Below are 22,625 nucleotides of genomic sequence, written 5' to 3' on the forward strand. Positions count from 1 at the left end.
TAAAGTGAATAGTACCATGATTGACTTTTTAGTGTAAAAATGTGGTTTTTCGTTAAAGTGAACAATACCGGGGGTCTTTCGTTAAAGTTCCCTAATATATAATTCCAAAAGTTAAGATTTGATTTGAATACTACATACGAGTTACATGTTTGATATACGTTCTATATGTTGGGAGTCCACGTACGCATACTTCAGAAAAACCTAACCTTCAAAAATATGCATGTGTAAGTCATAAGTAATCAGAAGAACTATGTAGGATTGTTAAAGTGACGGCAAAACCCTAGTAATTTTACAATTTAATTTTCAAAAATCGATTTCTTTTAGTCTATTTTATTTTGCAAATTAATTTAATTATTTCTATTAAATTCGTTTTTATTATTTGAAATCACAAAATCAACTTTTTCCAAATTAACTTTGTTTTCAAATAATTAACTAAAATTTGGTTTTAACATAAATTATTCAATCAATTCCGATGAAGAACGATTTTACTAGAGTAGACTATAATACAATTACCTTGTACTGTTGCAACTATTTTAAGTATTTTTATTCCTACTTCTGCAAGTGGTAAAAATCTTATCAATAAGCCAACTTGGGTCGGTTTAGAGGGGGAAAACACAGTGCAAAAGCTAACTTTGTTAATACGAGAATCTGAACAAATAACTAAACAGAAAGAAGAAAACCATGGTCTGCAATGTGAATTATATTACATACACCTAGAAAACAATTTAAAAACCTGTTTAACAAGGAAATTGCAAAGAAATAAACGTGGGAATCTCCTCACACCAACAGCAATCACCACTTTTGTGATTCAATTTCTCGATCACTTTGTGCACCTGTGAAGGTCATACGGTCCAATGGGGCCTCATCCTCGTCATTGAGCTCCAGTACTTCTTCCATCATAGTTTGTTCATCTTCATTGTCAGCACCACCTGCAGGAGGGTCTAAGACCTCATTCTCATCATCAGCATTCCGCCCCTCCACTAGTTCTGCTAATTCAGTAATTTTTTCGTTTTCTCTGTCACCTGAATTTTGTGATTCCTTGTTGCCATACAAGTAAAAGGAGATGCACACGTAATAGATTACGTTAATGAGACTTAGGAATGTTAACAATTCGTAAAAATTTTCCAGGTGACTCCTATTTTTGCTGTAATCGAACCAAATTTGCCGGAACACCAAAATGCTAATGGCTGTAATTATTTTTCCAACGCCAATTGTGAAGTCAGTTATGTGGGATGCATAATAGCAAGCCCTTAGTCTATCAATATTATTATCAATTCGATCAGCAAGGAAATTAATCAGTCCCTCCATGGCCAGCCCTTTCATTAGTCCCAGCAGGAAAAACTGCGGAACCAGCCACAAAATGCTCATAGAAGGAGCCTTAGAAGTATCATATTCAAGTCCCTCATTAGAAGTATCATATTCAAGTCCCTCATTCCCAAATAAACTCAACCTTTTTCTCTCAACCTGCCATGCAGCAACACAACATAGTACGGAACAACCCAATCCCAAGCCAATTCTCACCAGCGTAGCTTTTCGCCACTGCTTCGGAACTAGTAACTCATACAGAAACAATACCAAGAAACACGACAAGGAACCCAATAGTTTGAAATAAATTGGCTTTACCGTCAATGATCCAAATTTATCATCGAAGTTACTCATTTGATCGAAAAAGAACGTACTACCTGTTGCCTCCACCAAACTGTATGCTAAGAAGGTCGACCACATAGCTATCACTTCTATTAGAAACCACTTTTCCCCCTTGAGTTTTATGAGTGGCCATAACCTTTTTCTCTGTTCTTCTTCTTGTCCTCCCAACGGCGACGAGGAGGCAAATCTCGTGACCATGCAAATCTCCCCTCCTCTTTGTTGTGGTACTGGATAGAGGATGGCTAATTTTTCAATATATTTAAGACGAGATTGATAATTAGATTCATCGATTCTACTTCGTACGAAGTAGCAGGAGTACCCAAGAAAGAACACTAGATAAGAAGCTCCCACTAAAGTTGCTGAAATAAAAAAGTTACGTGTCCAGGACGTTGTAAGGAAAATAGATATGAATGCACCTAAAAACCAGGGATGGGACCACAAAGCTTTTCTACGAGTTTCCAGACGTATTAAGTAATTTTCATCTGAGGATGGTGTTTGTTTCTGTTCACTGACATATTGATCGTCCAGAAATTCCTCCAAAGTAGCCGATCGACCGGCTTCGCCCAATCCTAACAATATGGCTGCTCCATAGTATACCTTAGCCGAAGTCGTGAAGTTAGAACAGATCCCCAATAGAAGAAGTCCCTACGTATACGTGCAACAAATTAACACATAGCAATCCAAGAATTAAGCATATATGTACATTTTTGTAGTATCAATTCGTGAGCTAATACGACACTGATCACTCTCCAATGTGTAATTTATGATCTCGGCCATTCAATTTTTAGGTCATAATTAAAGGATTATTTCTATGGAAAAATAATGTTTTTTTTTGTAGTCATATTTAATACAGAAATGTGATTGTGTAAAATATATTTGGAATATCTTAAGAAGATTCTTTAGGGTTAGATATTATCCTATTAGGATAAGGAATTAACCTTCACTACTACTATAAATAAAGGCACAATTGGTGGAATACAACACATCTCACAATTAAATCTCTCTACTCTCTCTCTTGCCACCAGCCCCCTTTCCCTATTCCCTCTAGAATAGTTCAGTAAATTAGGCTTACAACAATTGTAAATTTTTAAAGGATATATAGTATGAGTGAGGATATATGGGCTTTAGATGTAGGACATGGAAATTTTTTTGGTTGGTACTGATTAATTAGTTATGCTGATCAATAGAAAAAAATAGTTATGCTGGAGAAACTGAGCATAAGCCTAAGTTTGGTCCCGCCCTTGTTTATATGATCACAATTATTTATAATTAAACGATTTTAGATTTTTTATTTTTTTTAATAGATGATCCTTGAATTCTGACCTACAAAATTAACAGTTCATTTAGAAAGTGAAACTAAATGAATGGTTAGACCTATATTAAATTTTGAAGAAGACTTACAAGAAAATAAGCAGCATTTGTGGAGACAATCATTTTAAAACGACTCTTGTGGGTGTCTGATATATGAGCAAGAACAATAACCATGACGTCTGTAATCCCTTCTTGTAGATTTGTAACTACGGCAGCCATTTCAAATTGTTCGCTACAAAACTCCGTCAAGTACGTTATCAAGATACCCACTATTGCATGATTTACGTAGCTGTGGCTGAAAACCAAACCTATTTATACATGTCATCACAAAGAAACAAGAGAGATCAGAGAGTTGGTTTGAATTAATTCCCGGAAACGCTGCAATGAAGTTCCGTTTCTCTTATTTCGAGAGAGAATATCTTGTAAATCAGAAAGATTACGCTATCAGTTGTACGTTTTATAGAGAAACACTTCAGGTGCTTAATTAATTGGAGGAAGAAAAAACTCTGCATCTATTCACTTGTCATACTCTGACTGATTTTTTAGATGTAAAATTCCTTCGGTTTTGCATAGCAAATTGATTTTTTTCTAAAATATTTAGTTTCAAGAGTGTGTGTGTGTGTGTTTTAAAGTATAATGTTATCAAGATTTACATGTGAATTCGCCACTAAATTAGGTTGCTCATTGTGCGACTTACCTAAACTCCCCATCCCTTTAGTGTAAAAATATATCAATGTACTTTAAAAAAAAACAAAATTCAATAGAGAATGATCAATGACCCTCACCTTGTATGCATGTAGTAGCCTTGGAGAAGTAGAAGTGGTTTCCGAGCCACTTTCTCACTATATGGCAGCATTTTCCGGGAAAAACGTTGTAATGACCCCACTTAATTCCTATCTGAATGAGCCCCCGAACCGTTCCTTCTGACAATGTCGTCACAGTTCTGGAAAATCTTCCCATGGCAAGCAAAACCTGCAACCATAGCTTCCAAAAGAAATTATACTCGAGATTGTAGTATATATATTGCATACTCACTACTACAAAAAGGCAATAGCCATCGTTGCTGCTGCCACCGTGCCTCAATGTATGTACCACATTAAATATATAATTAAAGCTCGATAAGGATATCGAACACAAAAAGAGAAAAGAAAAAAAAAAAAATATATATATATATATATATATATATATATATTGGATTGCACAAGTAATTAAGTTAAAAATAATATTGGTGAACCGCTGGCACCTCTTTGAATTTTTAACATATTGCTTCTATAAAATATAAAAACAGAGGCTATTACTCTCTAATACATGTAAATCACACTTAAAATTGTAATTTCTACCTTGTATTACGGGGTCTGTCAGCAATTTGATCAAATTTGTGACAATCTATATTAGAGAGAGTCTCATCCAAGATATTCATGACTCATTGAGTCCCTCCATACCCTCAAAAACCTAACTCTAGTCTCTTCCACCTTTTATCTTGATGCCTCGATGTATTGACACAATTTTTCAAACAATAGATGTAAAAATTATCATTGGGGGAGATCTAGATGAGCTATGCTGACTTTTTTTTTTCTCGAGAATTACTTATGATTTCTCATATTTTAAGAACCATGGATTCCAAAATTGTTCAATAAACCAGTATTGAACATATCTACACATGTTCGGTGAAATAGAGATCATGACTGGAGAAGCTCTTAACATTTAACTAAGAGTAAACAGTTGATTTTGTCCCTGAATTGGTACATGAGTGATGTTCCTAATTATTTTTTTCGATAAAATAAATTCTTAAATTCATTAAAAGTTGTCACTTAGTACTACGGTTTAGTGGTATTTCTCTTCACTTACAAGTAAGAGGTCTTATGTTCGATTCTCGCCAAAGACGAATTTGAACCACATTATTGCTAGCCCACCCCCTTCCCCCTTAGTGTAGATAATATCGTTTCTTCAAAAAAAGAAAAATCATTAAAAGTTGTCAATTTCATCCATACTAAAAGTTTTAAAGTTATTGCTGGCCCACCCCCACTGTGACGCTTAGGCCACCCCCTTCCCCTTTAGTGTATATAATATCGTTTCTTCTTCTTCAAAAAAAAAAAAAAATATTTACACGTGACACACTTCAGGAGTGTATATCGTTATTTCTCACCCCCAAGCACTTAATGTTGCATATACCATATAGATTGCACATTAAATTTCAACTTACTCTTCAAAGTTAACTCAATACAATTTTCTTTTTTTTTTTAAAAAAAAAAGTTCTTAGGTGATTAATTGATAGAAAAAACTCAACTTCGTCTAAATGTGTTAGTATTGTGGATCTTACGGTAAAAGAGATTTCGACGGTCAAAAAGGAGAATTAGCGATTGGAGGAGGGATTTTCCAATGAGAACTGTTAAAAGACACTCTGAAAGTAGAATTCTCTATAAACTATCCATCACTTTATATTTTTGGCTTAATGTTTTTAGAGTGTTACTAAACTCACCTCATTGTCCTACTTCTACATCCACGTTATAATCTCACCCACCATAAAAAATAAGAAAAATAACCTACTATCTTCCACCCACAATTATCCCCAAAGTACCCTTCCAAGCTCCACCCTTGACACTGTTCACCAGCACAGCTTACCCCTTCTCATAGCCTGACTAATGAGAAGCACAACCTACCCCTTGACATCCATACTGCTTCTCTAGCCTGTTCTCCCATCTATTTTTTAATTATTTAAATAATATTGTAATATAAGGAAAATGATTATATTTATATGATTGAAATAGAGGGAAGTAAAACAGCGACCACCATTCTGCAATTTTTACCATCGTCCCGACTATACCCATGGCTGACCACGGAGGTGATGCAACAATAGAACGAAGAGTCAGTCGCTTAACCAATCATAGAATCAAAGCCGAAAGAATAAGAAGTGAAATTAGTATAGAAAGAAACTCCGATGACATCCATATATGGCTTGATACATTCAGTGTATTTGGGATTTGTACTACGATGAGCTCAACGAATACAAAGATTAATTCGTGATTCAATAATTTAGGATCCAATAAACATAAATTAAAATTTAGAAGGAATAAAGTGACGACGAGACGTTTGGGAATTGAGATTACGAGTTGCTGGGAGTGTGGGTGGAAGTGAACGATTTGATCTTGTTTTCCTTCGTCCTTATTTGACATTTTACGTGAGGATAAATTGGTAATTAAATTTTTTAATAAAGAGTGGGGGTAGAAATAAGACAGAGGGGTGGTAATAGTAGCATTCTATTTTTATAATGTTCACACAAAAATTATGCCAAAAGAGAATCACAGCGATTGGAGGAGGGATTTTCCAATAAGGAATGTTAAAAGATATTCTCTCAAAGTAGAAAGAACTCTCCATAAACTATCTGTCACTTTATATTTTTAGTATAATATTTTTATAATGTTAACACAAAAATTATGCCAAAAAATGAGATGATAGAGGATTCATAGAAAGTCTCATTTTTGAGATAGTCTTCTTAGCATTTCTCTCTTTTAATCTGCTTATCTACTTTTAAGTCAGTAGTTACTTTTTGCAAGTATTTGCTAGTAATTATGAAGTTAATGTGAAAATAAAGAATTTATCTAAAATAACTATTTTTTTTTTCTAAAGTTGGATTTTCTCTCATCCTAATGTCTCTTTCATTTCCTTCCCTTTTATTTAAATTATTATAATTAAACTACATCAATATTTTATTTCAAATTTTTTATAATAAATATGTCACGTGTAAGTCACGCGACTGAATGAGAAGGGTTGTTGGATTAGCGAGCATACACCTCAAAGTTATGATGGTGAGTAAATATGCCCTCAACAAAATAAGCTGGTGGGGCCCACCACTCAAGTATTATCAACCATTCTCTCCTTCTCTTTAATAATTTTGCAGTACCTTAATTAAAATTCTATTTGTTATAATTTTCAAATGCAACAGATAAAAAGTCTATTTTAAATCTATGGATTCGAACGGTAGATTTTGTTAAACGGTAGATTTTGCAACAAATAAAAACTTTATTTCTTTTTTTTTGTCAAACGGTAAATTTTGTTAAATTAGATGTTAGATTAAATTTATAGATTCGAATTCATACCATCATATAATGACTCAATACATTTCCACTACTGTGATAAAAAGGCACTTGCAAAAAAGAAATAAAAAAACCTGTATTTCTATTTGTTTAAAATCATTATAACTCCCTAAACTAGAAAGTATGATTGAATTAAAAAAAATAAAAAATTTGAGAGCTCTTAAACTAACTTTCTAGTCTTTTTTTAGCAAAAATTTAACTAAAAAATAAGAAGCATAATTGAAAATGGTCGTACTTTTATAGTTACAAAATAAATAATATTAATTGAGGAGCATTTAGATTTAAGGGCCTAAAGTACCTTTGCCCGCATTTATTATTTATTAAAATTTCCATCTAGAATTCGGTAATCAAACCAAATTCAGCAATTTAAAATGAAAGACCTTTAAAAACATTATTAATGAGATATGAACTATATATAACGTACAGGCACAGTACACCATAAAATAGTTATAAGCACATAAACATATACATACAGGGATTTTAAGCAGGGCCGGTTCAGGTCAGGATTATCGTCTGGGTCCAAAATAATTGAAAACATCACAATTATTAAGACGGTATATTTATAAATGATTTTATAAGGGTATAAAGTGAGCATATTTTTTAACGCGGTCCCAAACCTTAAAAATCTCTAGACCGACAGTGTTAAATACAGAGAGGAGAGATACAAGAAGTTACCTCCAAACGTGGCCTGAAACGGCCAGAAAATGGGAATGGATCTGTGGCCAGGAGAGGGACGAGAGAGTGGTTGAGGGGGCTCGAGGTTGGTGGTGACTTGCTGCGAGGACTGCAGCAAGTGGGTGGTGGTGGTTGGGTGGTTTAGACGCTTGAGGTGGGTGGTTGGTGGTAAGATTCGCCGGGACAGCGGGTGGTGTGCCATCGTGGTCTCTGTGCAAAACAGAGAGGGGAGAGCTGCAGAGGTTAGGGGAAAGAGAGAAAGAAGGGAGAGTTTGAGGGAGAAGCGAAAGAGACGGTGAAAGTGTCAGTGAGGGCAGAGACTCTGATATAGAGGAGAAATTATTTGGTGACACTCTAGCACCAGTTGGCACTGCTGAGTGGTGGGACTAATTGGAAGAGGATCCTCTTCTGAGTTTATGATAGGGATGCTCCAGGTCACGAAATCCAAGCTGTTCAAATTTAATGCAACGGTTGTAATTATTATAACTTTTAAAGGATCCTCCTGTTTAGAGTTATTAGATTAAATTTGAACGGTCCGGATTTCGTGATCAGAGGATCCTCGTCCTGAGCTCAGGAGAGGATCCTCTTCCGTACAAATTCATTAGAAATTTGACACGTGTAGAATTAAAACAAATCAACTTCTGCCGTTAACGCCCATATCCCCCCACTGGATTCAAGCAGATACGCGATTACAAAGAAGGACCAGAGGCTAAATCAGGGTTTAGGGTTGAATTGGTTGCGCCGCCACTGCTCTGGTATTGAAGAGGATCAAGAACGAAGGAGTGGTGTTGCAATGAAAGCTGTTTGGTTAATTAGGAAAGTAGATCAAGAAAAGTTAATGGAGCCCTAGTGGCTCTAATACCGAACTAAAACAAAAGAACAAAAAAGTAGAAATTGATTTCGTCAATTATATCAATGGATAATTACAAGAAGCGCGGAGCACCCAGATTTTCAAGCGATGGGTTGGCTTCCAGTAACTCCCTCCGCCGCCTTCAATTAGCTAGCTAGATTTAAATTTATCCCATCTTCAAGCGGTGCTCACAAAATTGAAATCGATTGTGGCGGTGGCCATGTCTGTCGCGATGGTCTTCATTTTTAAAATTATATATTGATGAACACCGATTTCAGATATAAGCGATCGTCATGCTTCTTCAGTTTTGCCCATCGCCAGAAAAATTTAACACCGTCTTTTGTATGTAACTGGGGCTTTAACGGAAAGCCTCTTTGTTTTAATTGTATACGTGTCAAATTTCTAATGAATCAGTACCACCATTCAGTACTGCCATCAGGTGTTACGGTACCACCTAATAATTTCAGAGGTTCATTGTCTGCTTTTCCATTATCATGTTCTTTTTATTTTTTCTATATTTTACGATCAGGTTAAATTATATTAATTTTTTATATTAATTTTTTTATAAAAATTATAAAATAAAATAATAATAAAAATATAAAATATTGATATAATTTAATCACAACCGTATAGATAAAAATAAATAAAAAAGGCATGGTAAAAGAAGCGCTGACAATCTGCCTTCAATAATTTTTCCGTATAGAGAACCGAGGAGGTAGAGGGTGAGGTCCCGCGGGACCCAACAATCCATCAGAAAAATTTATAAAATAATTCTATCCAGTTTGGGTTGCACTTGACAAGGTCAACCCCGAGCCCGACGTAAAGTTTTTGTGTTCCGAAATCGGACAAACATGGTACTGTTTTTTCATTAATTTTTTGTTTACATGTGATGGAAGTACGTGATTTTTGCTTGTTTGTTTTAATTTGTGATCAGAGCAGTTCCACCGGGGAACTGATAGGCCGGCACCCAGCCAAAAAAATGGCCCGGCACCCAGGCTTTCCCCTCCAACCCAGCAGATAGGCTGGCACTCAGCCTAAGCCAGGCAAGATACCGGCTCAAAATCGACAGACCCAGATGCCGGGCTATCTGACATCAGCCGGGCCAACCGTGACAACCTCCGATTCCGACAGAACAACGATAAACAAACCCAGAAAGAAACCAGGCAAACCAAGAAAAACCCATATCACAATTTGCAATACCAAGCTCAAGAAATTAATTTTCTGAAAATTTGGATAGAAAAAGGCCACCTTCCAATAGAACCCATGAGGAAAAACTGGTTTTTGTGAGATTTGTTGGCTGTTTGGTTGATTTTCCGGGAAAAACCAGCTGAGAATGGAAAAGGTGGGCCGAGGAACCTTACTGCTGCTGCGGTGTTTCATTTTTCTGTGGGGAAGACCGGAAGAGCTCCTTAAATCCGAATGGGGGGAGAGAGAGAGAGAGAGAGAGAGAGAGAGAGATGCAGAGGGAGGTTCCAGGAGCGGCGCGACATGGTGAGGTCTTGAGGGGGAGTGGGAGTGATGGATTGGGGTTTAATAAAATTGATAATATTTTAATAAATTAAATTATTATTTTATAATAAAAATTAATAATATTTTATTAAAATTGACTAGGCTATTAAGTTTTAGGGGTGGAGATGCTTTGGCCTATTACTGTTCATTGGGTCTATTACTGTTCAATTAAGTGGATAAATGGGCTGGGTGCTGGCGCAAAGTGGATAGGGGTGGAGTTGCTCTCAAGTCATCAGTGGCTTCTACCAAGTGAGGGAGGCTATTTGGAGGTTGAAGGCATGGAGAAGACATGGAGGTCCAAACAAGAATTAATTGCTTGTGAAAGTAGATAATTCAAGCTCAAGGAATCAATTTGATATCATCTTGCCAGGTTGAAACTTAACATTATTTATTATAAAGTCATTAAGACACTTAGAGTGACGCTTTACTGTTTTGGTTATTGTAGTTAAACGGACGTTGTATATAGCTGGTTTTATTGCTTTCTGATATTAGCTGACCTAAACAAGCTTAACTGTGTGAACTCATAAAATAAAAAGTATATTAGCTATAAAGCAGCAAGATTCCTTTGTGAGGTCGAAATATATGTCCATGCTGTTCGGTTGCTGAGAGATGGAGGGATCATTATCACGTATGATGCTTACGGTACAAATGTTTTAATTAATGAAAGATTTGTGACACTACATGAGAATTGGCATTAACCTGGTACAAAATAAAATATTTAAATTAGTCATTTGACTGGATTGTCACCTCAGAGTTGACATTAAATCTCACATTTTATTGGTTTTAATGTTTTTATGTGTATTTTAGTTCCTAAAGTATCAAATGTGCAATATCAATTGTGTTAATAACTTTCGTACTCAAGGTATTTTACTATTATAACTATACTATTAAAATCCTAAACTTGGTTTTGATACCAAATTCGCTAAGCAAAGGCCCAGTTAGATAGTCAGATGATCATTATAACAATTAGACATAAAACCTTGCACATAGAACTCGGCATGTTTGAGCATGATGGCCACTCATAATGCAGGTATAAGGCCTTAAAGGCTGAACTCAAAGGTACCCTGGTTAATGTCTAGTTATTTGTATGACAAACATTCAATTATAACAGAGTGCTCAAACACAGTATGATCGTCAGTTTAGCAGGTTAATAATATAATTACAATAGTGTTTCCTTATTTTGGACTAGAAGTCTAATTAAACAAACACACTAAAGAATGAAAGAAAACTTACTTAAGGCTTGGAGATTTCTTGTATTTGTACACTTGAACTTTTATTGATAAGTAAAATGTTTACAAAGAAAAGTGTTTACAAGGAAGTAAGCAAGGAAGGCTAAGAGAGCTAAGGGCTTTGGCTGAAGGTATGATAGTCATGTCCGTGTAGGTGTTAAGGTGTATTGGAGTGGTGTGTATTGAGGTGTTGATGTGTGTTCGGGAGGAAAAACTTTTTTATATACAAAATTCATTTTCTAAACGACAAAACAATTTTCAGAAAGTAAACAACTATTCACAACTTTTTTGAATAGTGATTTTACATAGTTTCTGATAAAACTGTCGGTTGTTGAAAACATTGGCATTGTTATGAATGCCCACACACACATTGTTAATGCCCTTGCAAATTGAAATAGACTTTGTTATGGACATAATGCCCTTGCAAATTGAAATAGACTTTGTTATGAATGTCCAATGTCCACACACACATTATTAATGCCCTTGCAAATTGAAATAGACTTTGTTATGAATGTCCAATGTACACACACACATTATTAATGCCCTTGCAAATTGAAATAGACTTTGTTATGAATGTCCAATGTCCACACACACATTGTTAATGCCCTTGCAAATTGAAATAGACTTTGTTATGAATGTCCAATGTACACACACACATTATTAATGCCCTTGCAAATTGAAATAGACTTTGTTATGAATGTCCAATGTACACACACACATTATTAATGCCCTTGCAAATTGAAATAGACTTTGTTATGAATGTCCAATGTCCACACACACATTGTCAATGCCCTTGCAAATTGAAATAGACTTTGGAAACAAAAGGATTGGTTTTCAAAACATGCGATGTAAATTTCAAAATGTAAGAACTTGTTTGTATGGAGCCGCTCTAGATGTTAAACACAACCCACCTAGATGTTTTAGACTTTATTGTGGAAAGGGAAAATGAAGTATACCGGTCCGACTGAATCGTTTATGTTTGATGTACTTCTATTATGCTAAACTTGTAGTTTAAAACTAGCATTGCAGATTCAATAAAAGTGGCATGTAAATTTCCTGTTATAACTTGCCTTTAACTCTAATTCCCTTACTTAAAGAGCATGGATAAAAACTCATCAAACCTCAATTTCTCTCAATCCTCTCAATCCTCACGTTTTCTGGCTCTCAAACCTCAATTTCTTTGTCTCTTTGTCTCTCACTTTCTTGCTAAGAGCAACTCCACCCCTATCCACTTTGCGCCAGCACCCAGCCCATTTATCCACTTAATTGAACAGTAATAGACCCAATGAATAGTAATAGGCCAAAGCATCTCCACCCCAAAAAAAATGTGCTGGCACCCAGTCTAAAAATGCGCTGGCACAAACGATCTCCACCCCTACAAAATGCGCTGGCACCCAGTCCATTTAAAATATTAAATAATTTTTTTATAAAATAATAAAAAAAAAATAGTTTTAATTTCGGATAGGATTTTTAACCAATCTCGTCACGCCACGTGTCATTATCCGAACGTACTAATTTTTGAATAGATTTCCGCTAAGATTTTCAACCAATCCCGACAACCCACGTGTCACTTCCTGTTTACAATAATTTAGGCAAGATTTCAATAAGATTTTTAACCAATCTCGTCACGCCATGTGTCATTATCCGAACGTACTATTTTTTGAATAGATTTCCGCTAAGATTTTCAACCAATCACGTAGTGCCACGTGGCATTGTCCAGAACCTCATCTTCTTTTTTTTGTCAATATAAACCCTACATCCCTACATCCATCCTCACACTAAACTCAATCCTTTTTTTTTAGCTCAGAATTCTTCTTTATCGTTTTCAAATCTTGAGTTCTTACAATGTCTTCTTCAAGGAGAGCGTATAAACAGTTGCAAGAGCAGCAAAAAAGGTTGTTGGCACAACAGGAAGAATTGGTCAATCTTGACCAAGGTGGAGGTGGAGATGAGGCCTTCGCAATGGAGGAGGATGAGGATGATCACCATAGAAGGCGGAGGGCCTCACATTCCCCCCGTATCATGGAAGCTATGGGTCAGATAGCCAAACCCGGACGTGCGGCAAACATCGATAGAAGAAGGGAAAGACGAGGTAAAGATCTCTTGGAAGATTATTTTATTCCTAACAGCGTTTTCCCTGATCATGTTTTTAGACGTCGTTTTAGAATGCAACGAAGTTTGTTCGCTAAAATCATGAGTGATGTTTGCAACCATGATCCATATTTTGTGCAAAAAGATGATGCTTTTCATGTTCTAGGTCTTCTTCCTGAGCAAAAAATTACGGCTGCCTTGCGAATGCTTGCATATGGAGCATCTGCAGATCAAGTGGATGAGATCGCAAGGATGGGAAAAACAACAGTTCTGGAGTCCCTGATGTGGTTTTGCTCTGCAATTGAAGCCCTCTACACCAATGAGTACCTTCGGCAACCCACGACAAGGGACATGCGAAGGCTTCTGAGGAAGGGTGAGATGCGAGGCTTCCCTGGCATGATTGGAAGCATTGACTGCATGCACTGGACATGGAAAAACTGTCCAAGTGCATAGCAAGGAGCTTATGGCGACAGAAAAGGAGCCAAAAGCATCATTCTGGAAGCGGTGACTTCTTTTGATACATAGATTTGGCATGCTTTTTTTGGTGTTCCAGGAGCTCAGAATGACCTAAATGTCCTTGCCCAATCTCCAGTGTTTGACGAACTGCTACAAGGGCGTAGGCCGAGATGCACATATTGGGTTAATGGTAATAAATACGAGGGATCATACTACCTTGCAGATGGTATTTACCCAAGGTGGTCAACATTTGTCAAAACAGTGCCACACCCGCAGAGTGAAAAAGAGAAACACTTCGCAAAGTGTCAAGAAGGGTGTAGGAAGGATGTCGAGCGTTGTTTTGGTATCCTGCAAGCTCGTTGGGCCATTGTCAGGGCTGCAACTAGAATGTTTGATGTCGAGGCTCTTCGATCCATCATGATGACGTGTATTATTCTCCACAACATGATTGTTGAAGACGAGTATGATTATGATGCCGTCGATGAATACGAGCCGGATCCGATGAACAACTCAAGAACACAAATCTACTATGCTCATGACCGGATTGAAGATCCCGTGCAACACGAGCCGTTGGAACGGGATGGACGTTACAATGAATTGATCGTTCAACGATACATTTCATTGCAAGAGCCATACTGGCACATAGCCCGCCAGAATGACTTGATTGACCATCAGTGGAGATTGCACGAAGGCGAAGATAATTAAAATAAGGCTTGTGGTTGAAGAATAAAGTGTATTGTTTTTAAAGTAATCTTATTTAGTGTGTTTGTTTTTTTTTTAAGTTTAAATGGTGAGGTTATGTAATTTTATTTGGTGTTTTAAGTTTAAATGGTGAGGTTATGTAATTTTAAGTTTAAATGGTGTTTTATGTAATTTTATTTGGTGTTTTTAAGTTTAAATGGTTTTTTTTTTAAGTTTAAATGGTGAGGTTATGTAATTTTAAGTTTAAATTAAATAAAGTTTTAAAAGTAAATAAGAAATTACATAAGAAATTAAATAAAGTTCTAAAAGTAAATAAGAAATTAAATAAAGTTCTAAAAGTAAATAAGAAATTAAATAAAGTTCTAAAAGTAAATAAGAAATTACATAAGAAATTAAATAAAGTTCTAAAAATAAATAAGAAATTACATAAGAAATTAAATAAAGTTCTAAAAATAAATAAGAAATTACATAAGAAATTAAATAAAGTAGTACAAATAAATGCGAAATTATACAAAGTCTGTGGAGTTAGGATATGTGGTGCTAGGATCTTGGTTGCTAGGATTTCTGTAGCTGGAACCCCCTTGACTTGTTTCGGCATCTCTTTCACGCCTCCTTTGCACGACATCTCTTTTTTCTGATGTCCAAAAATATTTTGAATTCGGAGACAGTCCTACTAGAGACTTGTTCATAGTGTCACGATCTGTTTGAGTCATCCTTTCTTCTCTAAGCATCTCATTCTCTCGATGAAGTGCTTCTCTAATCATCTCGTTCTCTCGATTAACTATTTCTCTTTGTCTCTCAGCCGCCGCATCACGAGCCTCAGTAGCTGCAATAATTGCTGCCATAGCAGCAGCTTTTTCCTCATCTCTAGCCTTTTCCCATGCCATGTTCAGTTCACCTTGACGAGTAAGTTCCTCCATATATTTAGTGTAGTCATTTTTGGAAGAACTACCTTTTTTCTTTGATGCCTTTTTACCTTGAGGCCTGAGGGACTGACGAGTCGGTTGGGTCTCTGGCATTTGTTCAGGCGTCCCTTCCGTGTCTTCAAATGTGTTGGCTTCTTGTTCGGCTGTGTCTGCTTCTGGCGAACTATGTAGACCCATACCGTGCATGACAACTTCTGGACCGGTTGCCACAATTTTGTATCTAGGGCAATCTTTGACAATTTGCCAACATTCCCATTTGTTGAATGATTTGTTATGGTTCTTTGCATTGTAGAATGCTTGTGCTTGTAGTGTCTATAAAAATGTGGGATAACATAGTATTAAAAAATACGGGTGTAACACAAATAAATAAATTAAAATATTGATGGACATGGAATGCATATAAATTACATAAGAAATTACATAAAATATTGATGGGCGTGGAATGCATATTACATAAAAATTACATAAGAAATTAAATAAATAAAAATATTGATGTGGGTGGAATGCATATAAATAAATAAAAATATTGTTACCTCATCCGCTAAACTTGTCCCACTACGCAGATTACCAGAAGCATGAGAGAGGGCGTTTTTCCAACAAGTAAAGGATGCGTTGAGTTTTTTCCAACGACTTTGAAGACCTTGACTAAATCTGGCATCTTTTACATGTACATCTTTTCCATGTACATCGCAAAACGATTTCGTAATTTTACTCCACATTTCTCGCTTATCCATCTAATTACCCGTAATCGGGTCATGAGTAGTGCGAACCCAACATTCACACAACGTAACATCTTCACTGAGCTTCCACGAAGTCATTTTTTTCTCTCAAAGTGTACAAAATATTCAAATGTAGAAAGTGTAGAAAGTGTAGAAAATATTGAAATGTGGTGTAAGGTGGAAGATGAGGGTTAGGTATTTATAGAAGAAAAAAAATTAATTTTTTAAAATTTTTCTGTATTTTTTAAAAAAATTTTGATAATTTTTAATTAATTTTAATATTGTAATTAATCTGGACCGTTGGATTTGAAAAATAATAAAATCCAACAGCCAACACGCTGCGACGTGGCCAACGGTCAAATTTCTGACCGTTGGGCCTTTTTTTTTTTTTTTTTTTTAATTTTTGGTGAAAAAAACGTGGATCGTTGATCTGTGATCGGACGGTCCAATTTAAAATTTAAATTTAAATTTTTTTTACCGTTGGAAATCCAACGGCCTACAAAAACTAGCCGTTGGAAATCCAACGGCTCTGAGGAGGGCCACGTAGCCCTCAGCCGGATGAATGCAAGTTGCCCTGCACGCGGGCCCCACCGCCTGCAAAGCCTGTCGGCTACTCGCCTGGACTCCCGCGTGTTGTGCACGCGCCAGCAAATGGACCGGCTTCTGGGTCAGTCCGAAATAGGCTGGGCTGCTGCCTGGCTTGGGCTGGGTGCCAGCTTGTTTCTTGGGCTGGAGGTGATGGACAGAGTCCCGGTCCATTTTCTTCACTTGGTGCCGGTCCATTTTCCTTGGGCTGGAACTGCTCTAAGAACGACGAACCAGTCAAAATTTGTGCAAATATTTTTCTGGAAAAATAGAAACGATGCGTTGTTCTTCCTTCCTTCCTCCTCCCCATCCGTTGGATAACATCTCCTCCATTTCGACATCTCCCTTGGAAACCCATCAGAGATCTCTTCAGGTTTTCTTTGTCAAAATCTCTAGAGAAAGAAATTTGATTTTTTTTTCTTTTTTTTCAAGTTTTTGGTTTGTGAGTTTTTAATTTTTGACTTTCTGTGCGGGTAAAGAGGTTTATTTGTCAAAATCTCTGGAGAAAGAAATTTGATTTTTATTTGATTTTTAAGTTTTTGGTTTGTGGGTTTTTAAGTTTTGACTTTCTGTGCAGGTAAAGGAAGAACCCATAAGATATATGTTCACTGAAGGACTTGATGGGAGTACCCTTCATTGGGTTAGATAGGTTTGTGAAGAAAAATCATTACCCTCTTCCTTTTTTCGAATTAAAATAAATAAAGTAGGGTTTAAGTTTACTATTGTTTGATTTAGTTCTCAGCACCATTGGTGGTATTTTTATTGATTCACTACCCGATTGATAAAACCCATATTTTAATTGTTTTTAATTTATGAATTCTTGATATCTAATTTTGGTTTTTGATGTTTTCTCAGTGATTGATTTCTTTGGCGTTTAATTTTTAATGTTTACCCAGTGATTGAATTCTACGTTTTCAGCCGTCCCCAATTTTAGTCGACCCAGGTAGCAAAGGGAGTTTGTCCGGCGAAACACGATCTTTGATTTTTGCAATCATTGGTGGCTGTTCTTCTCTGTTTTTGGTTGCAATCCGTACGTTGCATTGATTTCGTCTTTTTCACGGTTTTGTTTCAAGCCTCTCTTTTGCGAGGATTGGTACGTATCAAGGTTAGTGATTTCTAAATTTTTGAGTTTTGCTTTGCAGTTTGATTTCATTTTTGGTTGTCTCGCCCATAATTTGTATTTTGGTTGTCTGACTATTATTAGAGCAACTCCAGCGTTGCTGGGTGCTCGAGGGACAGGCCAGAGAAAAGGGGCCCGAGGCCCTGTGGACCGGCTCCAGTGTTGGAGAGCCCGAGTGGAGGTGGAGGCCTGAGCTCCGGGCCCGTGGAGAATTGCTAGCCCGAGAGCCCAAGTGGATGTGACGACAGCGCTGACGTCAGCCTGGCGTCAGGCCATTTTTAATTTTTTTTCTGTCAGGCGCGTGCACCCCACTCGCACGTGGGGGCGCGTTGTAGACACAAAATCAGAAAAAAAAAACAATGCCTTTTCAGTTACCGTTGGGAAGCCACATGGCTTCCCACGGTCCGTTTGATCACAACGGATCTTTAATTTGGATCGTTCGATCTCAACGGTCAAAAAAAAAAATCTTATTTAATATCCACCGTTCGATTTGAGATCAACGGTGGATATTAATATGCTTTATAAATAAAAAATAAAAGAAAAAATAGTTTTAAAATTAAGAAAAGTTACCGTTGTGACACGTGGCACAATCTGGATTGTTGAAATTCAAATTTTTTTATATCCAACGGCAGAGATTAATTAGTTGAATAAAAATTAAAAAAAAAATTGTAAAAAATTCAAAAAAAATCTGAAATTTTTTTAAAAAAAATTGTTTTTACTTTTCTATAAATACATTCTCATTATCATCTACCTTACACCACAATTTCATATTTTCTCAACTACTTTCAATCACATTCATTTCTTTCTCTCTAAGTTTCAATCCATTTTTTTTCAACAAAATGACTACTGAAGCAAGTACGAATTGGTCGCTTCTTGAAGATGTTGTATTGTGTACTAGCTGGGTTAAAGTTACTCATAGTTCGCTTACGGGTAATGAGATGCAGTTGCGAGAAATGTAGAGTCTTATTCATACCAATTATCTTGAGAAAATTGGTGGGAAAAGAACCAAAGAATCGATGTCCAGTCGTTGGAAATTACTTAGCCAATCATTTAGTACGTGGAGAGACGCCTTGGCACAAGCTAGTAGTAATATTCGAAGTGGGGAAAATTACTCGGATTAGGTAACAATATATTATTTATTTGATACCCAAATTTACATTATAATTATTTGTTTGTATTATTTATTTGTTACATACTTACATTATAATTATTTGTTTGTATTATTTATTTGTTACGTACTTACATTATAATTATTTATTTGTATTATTTATTTGTTACGTACTTACATTATAATTGTTTGTATTATTTATTTGTTACCTACTTACATTATAATTATTTGTTTGTATTATTTATTTATTACATACTTACATTATAATTATTTGTTTGTAATATTTATTTGTTAATTATTTTCATTATAATTATTTATTCTCCCGCATTGTGTAGGAACTTCAAGCACAAGCTTGGTACGCTGCCAAAACCAAAAGCAAAAATAAATCATTAAACCGGTGGGAATGTTGGAATATTGTCAAAGATTGTCCAAAATTTAGAGTTGTGCCAGTTGGTCCAGAAGTTTTCATGAACAGCACCCTTCTACACTCTACACCCGATCATGTCTCGCATGTTCATGAAGATGATGCAGAAGAAGTGCCCGAAACGCCCCTCCCTGAACAAGTGTCGGGTTCGACTCGTTATCCAATTAGGCCTCAAGGTAAGAAGGCTTCAAAGAGAAAAGGGAGTGCTTCCAAGAATGATTATGCAAAGTTCATGGAAGAACTTACTCGCCAAGGTGAATTGACTTTGACGAGGGAACTGGCGAAATATGAGGCTGATAAGGCTAGAGAGGACGCAAAAGTTGCAGCTATTGAGAGAGAATTTCAGGCTAATGAGAGAGAAAGAGAGCTACTTAGGCAAGAAAGGGAACATGTTAGAGAAGAAAGACGGACTCAACGAGATCGTGAGATTATGAGCACGCCTTTAGAAGGGAAGTCTCCAAATTCTAAATTTTTTTGGAAGTCAGAGAAAGCGGACGTGGTGCGAAGGAGGCGTGCAAGAGAAGCGAGAGCAAGCCAAGATGATCCTAGCACCACAAGAGAAGATCATCCTAGCACCACAAATTGGTTAAGTGATGATGAATAGAGTAGTTTTTGTAATCAGAGCCCATAATTTTCTAATCACTTTGGGTTGTAATTTATTATTTATTGAATATAGTACTTTATGTTGTTTCCAATTTATTGAATACTTATTCAAATGAATTTGGTAAGTTATTTATACTAAGAGAATATTTATTGAAATGACAAAAACACACCAAAAAAAATTACATAAGCATACCGAATAATAAAAAACTCACTAAAAAAATTACATAAACATACCAAATAATAAAACACACCAAATAAAATTACATAAACATACCAAATAATAAAAAACTCACTAAAAAATTACATAAACATACCAAATAATAAAACACACCAAATAAAATAACATAAACATACCAAATTCAAAAAAACACACTAAATGAACTTAATTATCTTCACCTTGTTTCAATGCTCACTGATGCTCTATCAAGTCAATTTGCCGGGCATTGTGCATGTTTGGTATTTGAAATGCAGTATATCGTTGAATGAGCCTTTCATCGTAACGTTCATCCCTTTGTAATGACTTATGTTGCACGGGCTCATCGGTGACGTCATGAGCACAATATATACGTGTTCTTGAATTGTTCATCGTGTCTGGCTCATATTCATCAACGGCTTCATAATTGTACTCATCTTCCACAATCATGTTGTGAAGAATGATGCACGTCATCATGATGGATCGAAGCGACTCTACATCAAACAATCTGGTAGCACCCCTGACGATCGCCCAGCGAGCTTAAAGGATACCGAAACAATTCTCCACATCCTTCCTGCACCCCTCTTGACAGCTTGCAAAGTGTTTTTCCTTGCATTTCGCGGACGTGGCACTGTTTTGACAAATGTTGACCATCGCGGGTAAATGCTGTCAGCTAGATAGTATGGGCCGTCGTACATACGTCCGTTGACCTCATACGTGACTTTTGGTGCCTTTCCTTGCGGGACATCGTTGAACACTGGGGATTGGGCAAGGACGTTGATGTCATTTTGAGCTCCCGGAACCCCGAAGAAGGCGTGCCAAATCCATGTATCAAAAGATGCCACCGCCTCCAGAATGATACTTTTTGCTCATTTTCTGTCCCCATAAGCGCATTGCCATGCACTTGGACAATTTTTCCACGTCCAATGCATACAATCAATTTTTTGCTGAGGAAGGAGACTTATAGCACGAAAAACATCCTTCTTTTGCACAAAGTAAGAATCATGGTTGCAAACAGCAATCATGATTTTTTTGAACAAATGTCGTTCCATTCTAAAACGACGTCTAAAGTACATATCAGGGAATGCACTATTAAAGACAAAATAATCGTCCAAGAGTTCCATACCTCGTCGTTGCCTGCTTCTATCAAGGTTTCCGGAACGACTGGGCCTGCAGATCTGAGCCACAGCTTGGATGACTCGACGGGAATGTGAGGTTCTACCCATTTTTACTTCGTCATCTCTCATTCTACGCTCCTCATCCTCTTTCCTCTTATTTTTTGCCCCTGGTGATTGAACATTCCTTCTGATTGGTTAAACAATTCTTCCTCTTCCTGATTGAGTTCCCACATCATCCTTAAGGAAGAAGAAGACATTGTAAGAAAGAAGCAGAAACTATGAATAATGATACAGATTTTTGTGAAGAATGAAGCATAAACTATGAATAATGATAGAGATCTTAAGAAAATTGATGTGAGATTTGTGAGGATGGATGGTGGATTATATGGAGGATTCATAAAGGATTAGGTTGTACATAATACCACGTGGCATGCCGTCATTCGTTAAAAATCTTATGGAAATCTATCCTCAAAGATTGTACACAGATTATGACACGTGGCGCGACGTGATTGGTTAATAATCTTATCAGAAATCTATCACCAATAATTGTATTTTCAGATAATGACACATGGCATAACGAGTACGATTAAAAAATTTATCGGAAATCCATCCCCAATAATTGTCTTTTCGGATTTTATGACAAGTGGCGCAACGACAACGATTAAAAATCTTATCCGAAATTACAAATAAAATTATTATGTATTATTTAATAATACTTCGGATAATGACAAGTGGCGCAACGAGAATGATTAAAAATCTTATCCGAAATTACAATTAAAATTATTTTGTATTATTTTATAAATAAAAAAATACTAATATTTTATTACCTATTGCCAAGGCTATTGAAGTGTAACGGTAGAGATGCAAAGGCTATTGTCAGGGGTATTACTGTTCATTAAGGGCAGTTACTATTCATAAGGTGGATTGAATAGTGAATAACTTGGGAGGAGGGCTCCAACGCTGGAGTTGCTCTTACAATTGGGATCGATTTTGTTGGCAGATTTTCGCTCAAATTTGGATGATCTGTGTATTGAAGTGACTGTGAAACAAATCGTATTCAGTTTGGGTATGTTTTGGCTGAGTTTTAACTTAGTTTTTATTTTTAATTTCTATAGATTGTAACATGAAGTGTTTTAAGATATGCTCAAAGTATTTGAGGTATCTCTGGGAAAATCATAGAAAAAATTGTTAATCACAATGATTTAGATAGATAAGGAACATCAAGCTTAAACGGGAATCCAAAAATTTAACTGACTCACAATCTG

The 22,625-nt window shown here is 36.2% G+C and overlaps 1 protein-coding gene across 2 annotated transcripts; it reads right to left on the bottom strand.

The window, feature by feature from the left end:
* Positions 1–571: 571 nt before the first annotated feature.
* LOC148691931 (protein NRT1/ PTR FAMILY 5.14-like) lies at positions 572–8,022 on the bottom strand. 2 transcript variants are annotated; one of them, XM_088682452.1, is made up of 4 exons: positions 7,728–8,022; positions 3,744–3,930; positions 3,049–3,266; positions 572–2,292 (listed from the first exon to the last, which is right to left on the bottom strand). In XM_088682452.1, exons 2-4 carry the CDS (start codon positions 3,916–3,918, stop codon positions 793–795), a joined length of 1,893 nt encoding a protein of 630 aa, XP_088538578.1. In that variant the 5' UTR covers positions 3,919–3,930; positions 7,728–8,022; the 3' UTR covers positions 572–792. The 2 variants fall into 2 exon arrangements, with proteins under 2 accessions (XP_088538578.1, XP_088538579.1); XM_088682453.1 differs by lacking the exon at positions 7,728–8,022 and adding an exon at positions 7,526–7,642.
* Positions 8,023–22,625: the final 14,603 nt, after the last annotated feature.

The sequence above is a fragment of the Pyrus communis genome, chromosome 13 (genome assembly GCF_041283825.1).
Source record: "Pyrus communis isolate YQ-2024b chromosome 13, ASM4128382v1, whole genome shotgun sequence".
NCBI classification, from domain to species: domain Eukaryota; kingdom Viridiplantae; phylum Streptophyta; class Magnoliopsida; order Rosales; family Rosaceae; genus Pyrus; species Pyrus communis.